The sequence below is a fragment of the Apaloderma vittatum genome, unplaced genomic scaffold (genome assembly GCF_000703405.1).
Source record: "Apaloderma vittatum isolate BGI_N311 unplaced genomic scaffold, ASM70340v1 scaffold5455, whole genome shotgun sequence".
NCBI classification, from domain to species: domain Eukaryota; kingdom Metazoa; phylum Chordata; class Aves; order Trogoniformes; family Trogonidae; genus Apaloderma; species Apaloderma vittatum.
Genome location: NW_009718646.1, coordinates 65,939 through 75,027, shown reverse-complemented (window position 1 = coordinate 75,027; position 9,089 = coordinate 65,939). Strand labels below are relative to the sequence as shown.

Sequence of the window (9,089 nt, the reverse complement as noted above, 5' to 3'; positions counted from 1 at the left end):
ACTGTCATCCATCACGCTGGATGAGTTTATGGTCAACTTCTCTTGTCAGAAGGGAGATAATAAAAGGGAGAAAATGCATCTCTGATGGTGTTACATAAAAACTCCTGTGACTGAACATGATGGCCATGTGGTTATTGGGCTGATCCTTCCTCTCTCATTCATGCTGGTACCAAAGATGACATTTTTTTGAATTACAGGAAGAAGGAAACTGAATCCCACTTCCTTCTTTACAAATATAGTTCACTAAAACTGAGCTAACTATCACTTACTGGGAAGTCCACAACACGTTCTTTTTCATCAAATATTGCAGATTCATCTTTGGGTCACAGAAAGGCAGAGGATATGATGTTTTTCAGACTTCTGTCAGTATGATTTTTGTAACACAGAGAAGAGAATTTTAGGAAGTCTCTTAGTTTTGAGAGTTATTAGTATCAATCTAAAACTGCTAAATGAGTTTTGGAAGATAAATAAGGTATAACATCTTGAGAAAGATTTGGGCACTTTAACAGAATTCCCTGTCCTGTTTAATTTACTATTTACTGGGTTTTCAGTAGCGGATGATTTTCTCAAGCCCCAAAGTGAACTTCCCCACTATGCCCATCCCAGCCTCCCTTGTGCAACATCCAACAAGCACAGAAATCCATCCAGTCCTTGCGTTCTTTTAGCAGAGGTTTCTCAGAAGCTAGTTACAGGTCTATTTCTGTAAAGTTACAACACAGCAACACAAAAGCTCCGCCAAGTTGCATAATTAATGAAGTACTACGAATCTGTTTAAAGTTAAGACCACAACATACACACAAGGACCTTCACGTATGTGCCAATACTACCTCGTGCAGAGTGAGCTGCTCCATCATTTTGGGATACAAGGAATGGAACTACGCACCCATCGCCTGGGAGTAATTCGGATTTGCCATCCCTATGTCCTTTGCCATCAGTCACGTGCTTATAAAACACATCAAGATGTTACATGGGGCATCACCTCCTCCTCCAGCCAAATTATCTGTGCAAGTGCCTGAATTCGACCCTTCTCCTTTCTCCTGCTGACAAGCAGAGATGCCTCAGCGACCATCCGTACATGTAGACTACTTCTCTTTATCCAAGGGCATTGTGGGGGGTTCCGGAAAGCACAAAGTCATCCTGATGTATTTTAATGTCGTAGGGAAACAGCCACTGGACAAATACCAGCAAGAGAAGAGGTGAAGCAGAGCGATGAAGCACCACAGCAGAGCTCGATGCTTTGGCATTCAGCATGTGCGTTCCCAAGCCAGTTGCAGCAGAACTGGTTACTGCCTGCTTTCCACAAACACTCGTAGTACTCTGCGTCGTAGGAAATGCTGACACAAGTGGATTTTGACTGAATTATCTTGCGAGCACTATTTTGTTCCTTTGTTTCTTATAAACTCACGGCGTGAGTCAACCTGTGAGCCTGCAGGAAGCTCTTGCGACAACTCAAAAAACCCCCATCACCAGTAAGTGTTAGCAGCAAATGCAGATATCACCACTACCTGCATATTATCAGCTAAGACTCTGCTTCCTTTTCTGCATGCCAAGGGACCAAACTTAAACCAGGATTCCTTTAAAATTCCTCTACTAAAGGTGCAGCATTTTCTCCTATAGGAATGGACAAGTTTAGACTGTTTGGTCTGCCAGGCTGACCAAATTCTACCCATGTCTTTCTGATATTATTTCAAAGAACATTCTGGATTTCTAGGGATTCTGTGGCCACATGCTACAGCATCTACCCAGCTGTTCTTGCAGCACTCCCACTTGCAGCTGCATCCTTTTTCCACTGAAAATGAACTACTGTTAATCCTTTTGAAGAATCCATGAATGGCAAAAATATTTCACCAACAGAAAGAGCAAACAAATTACTCTTTATGCTTCTCATACATGATAGAGAAATGCCACGGTTTAATATGGAGAAAATAACTGTCAACACACAATAATTACATATAATTTCATATGATCGGATATGTGCAATTTAGTGTTTTATTAAACAAATACAGTAGCTAACCAAAATCTGATTGCTGATAATGGAAAAATACATTAAAGCCTATGTTTCTATGGTAATTATTGGTCATCTGAAATGATATATGTCCTAAAACATAACACAGAAAATTACCTTCCTGGAAAATAAGAAATACAGTAGAAATAAAGTTAAGGGACATGTTTATTTCGGAGCCTTCTGCAAGCAAAATTGCTTTGATACAAAATGAGTTCAATGTTACAGTGCTACCATCCACTCAAGCAAAAGAAAACCTCACATTTACATGAATGCACTTTATATTGATATTCTTACAGAATAATAGTTCAGATATCCAGAATGTGTCTGGCCTCGTTGAAAGCAATGGCACGGAAATGCTGCAAGATATTGGAGTATCATACTACTGGCGAGTGCTTAATTAACTCTGTGAGTTCTCTGAGAGATGCTGTATAAATAAGGGTACTGTGAACGTGGGTTTTGTATTCCTTAGCAGTTTCAATGTACGTCCGTTAGTGTTCGCTTAGTTAGCTCAAAATGTGTAATTGTGTCTTTTGGCTTTTTAGTATTCTCTTTTTCTTTTTTAAAGAAAAATCATGAGGTATCCTTTACTGTTAACTAATGACATAGTGATAGGCCTATTTTATTGAGGTTGCAGAGACTTACTGTACATTCAGTACACTGTACATTCGGCAATTATTTTTAGTGTACTTTCTACACATTACTGTGTACAACTGTTAGTTTACATTAAAACTCTTCCCCCTTCTCACAGGATATGGCATAAACCAAAACAAAATCTGACAAAAATTATACACATAAAATAAGAAGACAAATACACAAATAAGGCCATCTGCAGAATTAAAAATCCACCTCTTGCGATATTTCACAATAATTTCTACATAATATTTTACATCTTACGAACTTAAATACTTAATGCAAAAGGAAAAGACCTTTACGGAGCCCATCATATTATCTCTTCAAGGACTTGTCCAATTTGCTGGCTAGTGGCCTTCTCTGAGGGGTTGGAATTTTAGAAGGCTTGGCTGATCCTGGCCGAGAACCTGCTCGGGGTGTTGGTCTGCTTGTAGCAGGAACAGTCTCTGACATATCTGAGCATACAGACTGGATTTCTGAAATGTCAAAGTCAGATGCATCACTGCCTCGGCGGCTACTTGACCTGCTGCCAGCCTTGCTTCCTGCGCGGCTTCCAGGTCTGCTTGGAGTTCTTCTTGTTTCTGAAAAGGGAGAAGATATCCATCAGCATGAGATGAAAGGATGGGAAAATTGTGCAGGTCTTTGGCAACCCCAGAAGTCCTTCATTGCACAAACTAAAGTTTAGACCTCTGTCAGGCAAGCTAGATGATGCCATCGGCTTGAAGGTAGAAAGGCTCTTCAGAAGGATCTGTATGAATGGACCGAGGCCAATTGCATGAGGTTCAACAAGGCCAAGTGCCGGGACATGCACCTGGGTGGCAACAATCCCCAGCAGCACTACACGCTTGGGGAAGAGTGGCTGGAGAGCTGCCTGGCAGAAATGGATCTGGGGGTGTTGACTGACAGTTGACTGAACATGAGCCAGCAGTGTGTCCAGGTGGCCTTCTGTATCAGGAGTAGTGTGGCCAGCAGATCAGGGAAGTGACCATGCCCCTGCACTCAGCACTGGTGAGGTCACAACTCGAATTCTGTGTTCAGTTTTGGGCCCCTCAATACAAGAAGGAAATTGAGGTACTAGAGCATGTAGAAACAAAGCTGGTGAAGGGTCTCAAGAATAAGTCTTATGAAGAGCCACAGAGGGATCTGGGGCTGTTTAGCCTGGAGAAAAGGAGGCTGAAGGGTCATCCTGTCACTCTCTACAAGTACCTGAAAGACAGTTTCAGTGAGGTGGAGGTTGATTTCTTGTCCCAGGTAACAAGAGGTAGGACAAGCTTAAATGGCCTCAAGTTGTGCCAAGGGGTGTTTATATTGAACACTACAAAAACCTTCTTCACTGAAAGGGTTAAGGACTGGAACAGGCTGCCCAGGGAAGTGGTTGAGTCACCATCCCTGGAGGTATTTAAGTGTGTAGCTGTGTTGCTTAGGGACATGGTTTAGTGGTGGACTTGGCAGTGCTAGGTTGGACTTGACAATCTTAAAGGTCTTTTTCAACCTCAACGACTCTATGATTCAATGATTCTATGAAACGTGAGATCAAATGCTAAGACATAGTTAATTTGTCACTAGCACATCTCATTAAAAATAAGTTGCTCTGGCAACTTTTCTGGACTTACTAGACATGCATTGCATATTTACTCAAGAGCCAGAGCCTTTTTTTTCCCCTGATATTTTCTCACCTATAAACTGAAAGAATTCATTATCTGGCCTCTTCAAGCATTCAGGATTTCTCAGCGTATGTACCTTGGAGATGCAGATGAACATTCAAATTTTTAAATGTGTATCCCTCTTTTTTAAATATCAGAATGACACAGTTGAAAATTGCAAGCAAACAAGAGTACACATTCTCCTAAAGGGCTGAGTAAATGAGTGCTCTGCTCCCCTGCCAAAGTGAAAGCCTGCCCAGACAATGTGCCATGAAGAAGAAACCACAGCAAAGAACCTTAAACAGAAAACCATTAATGTGGTTTTTCATAACTTTCCAATTACTTATTCAATACTTTTGATCTTGACAAATCTGGTTCCCTCTATGTTTGAAGAATGCCAAACTGAAACTGGAATCTTAGGTAACTCATTTTTCAAATCACCTGTACCTTAAAAGACATGTACTCTTGAACAGGATTTTCCAGTACTGCTCAGGACGCTCTGCAGAGCTTAAGATGTGCGAGAAAGCCAGCAGAGCTGTATTCTGTTCTAACTCAGCCCTCTCCCTTCCACCGAGCTGCTCTGAGAATCCTAGAAGAGCACATGTTCACTGCTCTGCACTTCTATTTTCAAACACTGCTTTAAAAATCTCTATGGGATATTCCATTAATAAGGTCGTCCACAGGTCCCTGCAGTTATTCTTTCAAAAGAAATGGACAAGTCATGAGTAAGTGACCCCTTTGCACCACAACAGTTGAGCATAACTTGGATACTGTGAAGAACTGAACTTCTTTTTACATAAATGCTTCCTCCTTAATTCCTTAGGCAGATAAGTTGTCAAGAGGGTTGCAGTCATGAATCCGCACATCCAGAACTGAACATACATGCTGTGCAACCATGTGAACAGAAGATCATTACCCCGACTGCATGCAGCTTTGACAAAACTCATGTGGAGACAGTGGGACTTTCACTCCTTCCCAGTCTTCTGACATTTCCCTCACACCCTAATGTGACCCTAAGTCTTTAGGTGGAAAACAAAGGAACTGATAGATCAAGTTCTTAAGTCAAAACACTCACCTGCAAACTGAGCTCTAACTCTGGAAGCTGCTGTTGACAGGATGCCACTGTCTTCTCCAGAGTGGAAACCCTTCCCTGATAGATATCCTGGCAGTCTGAGTTTACTTCCTTGAATCGGTGTTCCCTATGCAAAGAAGAAAAACCAAAAAAGTATGGTTTTTTAATTGCCACTGTTGAAGATAAGGCCTGCTATTAGGTAGCACATAGCTTAGAATAGAATATGATCACCGTAACGACATTCACTGAGAATCTAAAATACTGCTATGAGTCACTATGGACATTTGTTATGATCTGAAGTTCTGGACATTCCTTTAGCAGTTAACATCTAAAATAGTCCAACAAAAACCCCACTTATCAGTTTGCTTCATGATACCATTTCAGCATTCTTTGTGTGTATTTCAATGGATATCAAGAAAGAAAAATGCTACCTTCTTGTAATTAGTCAAGCATGGAAGATTAGTTGATGGTACATGACTTAAACAGAGACAAGTAGTTGAGGTTTTATGCCTGTATAGCTTGACTTTCCACCATTCTGACTGTGGTTAAAGGTGGTGAATAGAATAGAATCACAGAATGGCCTAGGCTGGAAGGGACCTTAGAGATCATCTAATGCAACCTCCCTGCCACAGGCAGGGATGCCTCTCAACTAGATCAGGCAACACATGGGGACCGAATAGGGACTGAACCCGCGACCTTGGTGTTATCAGCACCACGCTCAACCGACTGAGCTAATTGGCTCCCACTTCAGTTTTATAAATGTTTTGAAGGCAAAACAAAAGTACCAAATTTCAAAATTTTTTGCTAGAACAATGCAGGAAAAAAAGACACAAGACTAATTAAAAAAAGTTCTTGTCAACATATTTTCTGAAATGTCTCTACCCCAGTCTTACTTTCTCATTTAAAAAATAAAGCAAGTCTTGATTTAAAATTTGCACCCAATTGGCCCGATTTTCAAAACCACAAGAATTAAATCCTCAAATCTCTAAATGCATGTAACATTGCATTGAGATGTTACAGAGCAGACAACCCACTGGCTCCAACAGGGATGGTCACAATGCCCATCCCTGGAGGTGTTTAAGGAGAGGCTGGATGTGGCACTTAGTGCCGTGGGCTGGCCAATGTGCTGGTGTTGGGTCATAGGCTGGACTTGATGATCTCAGAGGTCTTTTCCAGCTTCAACAATTCTGTGATTCTGTGAATGTTAAACTCTCTTTAAAGCCAAGTACAAGAACTTTCCAGCCAGCCTTGGAAATCTCTGCTACAGAGATTCCTTGGGAGGATAAGGAGAAAGGGAATGCTCTTCATCACTCGCGCTGAAGCTGCTGGACTTTGGGCAAGGCACTGAGATAGAATCACTGGTGCAAGAAGAAATGATCAAGCTGCTTCTTTAGTTTTGCCCTAAACCCAAATGCCATCTATATCTAAAATAACTAACTGCTCTCTTGAGCAGCAAATGCTGCAGAACGACTCAGAAATATACTGCAAGCTATCTGACCCTCTACATTTCATTTATAATCTTAAACCATAGTGGTTTACATAAAAGAAACTCATTTAAACTCCTGGCAGTTGTAAAAGTAGGTGCCCCCACTTGAAATCCATGCCAACTGCTTTCACCTCATTGTAATTCAATGAAAACATTCTTCCATGCCTATAAACCCTTTAAAGTACCATCAATTAATCTTACCATTCGGTTACCAGCTCAGAGATGAAGAGAAAATACAGGAATGTATTAGAAACTGCCAACTGACTCAACTTTGCACTCTTGTTAATCCCTCCAAGCAAGAGCCCCGTGTGCTTGAAGTGCTGTGTACATGTACACGCCTGCAGCGGACACAAGTAACGCACCCACTTGCATGGAAGAAGGAAGTGAAAAGCTCCAAAATAGCGATAGGTATTGAACTGCAGCTTTGTCAAGTGCAGATAGAACACAGATGATGGTAGCACCAGCTTCCCCTCACCAAGGCTTCTGTCTAACCCAGGGCAAGAGTAATTCCTACAAGTGACAAGTCAGTTTGCAGCCTCATCCAGCTGCAACCTTCTCACTGAGTGCGATGATATTAGAGGAGACGCTTTGGCTCCAAGCTCATTCACATTTTGGTCATACAGCTTGATTGCTGGTACAATCCTAATTGCTATAGTAGCAATTTCTATGTAAGTCAAGGGCTGGAAATAAGACCAAAGCTCATTTCCTGTTAAGTCACCAAATAGCTATCTCATTAAAATAATGATTGGTCATTACCCCCCTAAACAAAACTTTCAGTTGCCAGCGAGATTTGTATATCACAGTCAGTGTTTTGTACCATCTTCTTCAGAGTGACGGGGTATTTCTTTAGTTAGTGGTTTTGCACTGGAGAGCATAATTTATCAAATCTCCTTCCTGCAGTTTGTGAATATTACAGTACTTTACCAAACCCAAAAGCAAACATTTTTAGGAAAGAAACCTCCTAAGTATACACATTGTTTTATTAAGAGGAAAAAAAAAAAGTACTCTTCCACATTTGCTCAACCAATTCCCTGCACACTGTTACAATTTATTAAGCGTTTGCTTTCTAGACATAAATTCACTGAGGCTGTCTTCCTAAAAGACAAAAACAATAACCAATAGAACATTAAGAAAAAAAACTCAGGGAAAGAAATAAAAAAGGGAAGAAATCATTTGACAAAGGTCTAAAACAAAGACAGTGCATTAATATGTAAGGCATGTTGCGGCTCTGAAGCACTGAAACTCTAATGGTTGTTAGTGAAGTGACAGTTTTAGTGAAGGAAGGTCATTAGACTAGAATCTCTGTCCTTACTGTACCTCTGCAGATGACCCTTGATAGTCTGAGGATTCTGGTGGCTTAGAAGGAGTTGACGTTTTGCTGTTTGTCAACCATGGTTTACCATAGTTGCGTGTTAAATGATGGGGTGTCTGTATGAAACAATGGTAAATCAAAATATGAAGGACAGTAGATGGAAAGCAATGTCATGGAGAAGGATACCCAAGCTTTCACAGGCAGATCAAATCTCACAGCAGAAATAAAAACTAAGCAGGAAAGAGTTCGTGACAAATGTTCTGAACCGAGGAGATGGCAGAGCTTAATTCTTAAACAAAATAGAGAGGTTCGTTGCTCTTTCAGAGCAATTCCCAAATTGCCAGTTATCTCATGCGGCACCTTAAACGCAAAGAATTCTTCTATTCCCACGTTGCAAACAAACAGCAGAGGAAATTACTAAAGACTTCACAGATTCTCCCCAGACTGTGAAATAAAATGGAGATACCTCTTCCCTATCAGCTAGGGAAAGCACCAATATCGCTGGAGCAAGGAAAAAAATAAATAAATCTCTACCCTATTTGTTAACCAGGGAAGTTTTGTACATTTTTCCTTACCTTCGGTGTACTTGTAGCAACTGCTTGTGGGGCAGCTGCCTGGCCAGCTTGACTTGACAGAGAAGTAGATCTGTTGGGAGAAGCACCCCTTGAAGAGGGTCGTGACCTACGGCCCCTCGGTCGGAAAGCAGCCATGCTCTGACTGGCACCATCTGCCAAAATGAACTTTTCACGCAGCTCCACGTTTGTCCTCCCTTTAGCTGCAGCAAAGAAAGGTGTTCACTCAGTCGGATATGAAAAATGTCACAAAGCTGTTTATTGTCTTTTTTGCCATGCCAACTCCAACATAGTTTAACAATAAATAAAATGCATTGCTGTGTAATGCATTTATTTTGGACATGGAAGAGTTACGCACAGAACTCGCTT

General features: G+C 41.1%; 1 protein-coding gene across 1 annotated transcript in view; it reads right to left on the bottom strand.

The window, feature by feature from the left end:
• Positions 1-1,956: 1,956 nt before the first annotated feature.
• Positions 1,957-9,089, bottom strand: part of LOC104274627 (dystonin-like) — a 72,308-nt gene continuing 65,175 nt past the window's right edge. The window contains exons 41-44 of the mRNA XM_009870315.1: positions 8,724-8,923; positions 8,154-8,264; positions 5,354-5,477; positions 1,957-3,216 (exon numbers count right to left, since the gene is read on the bottom strand). Coding sequence (XP_009868617.1) covers positions 2,951-3,216; positions 5,354-5,477; positions 8,154-8,264; positions 8,724-8,923 — 701 coding nt within the window. The 3' untranslated portion in view covers positions 1,957-2,950. The remainder of the gene's footprint in view (positions 3,217-5,353; positions 5,478-8,153; positions 8,265-8,723; positions 8,924-9,089) is intronic.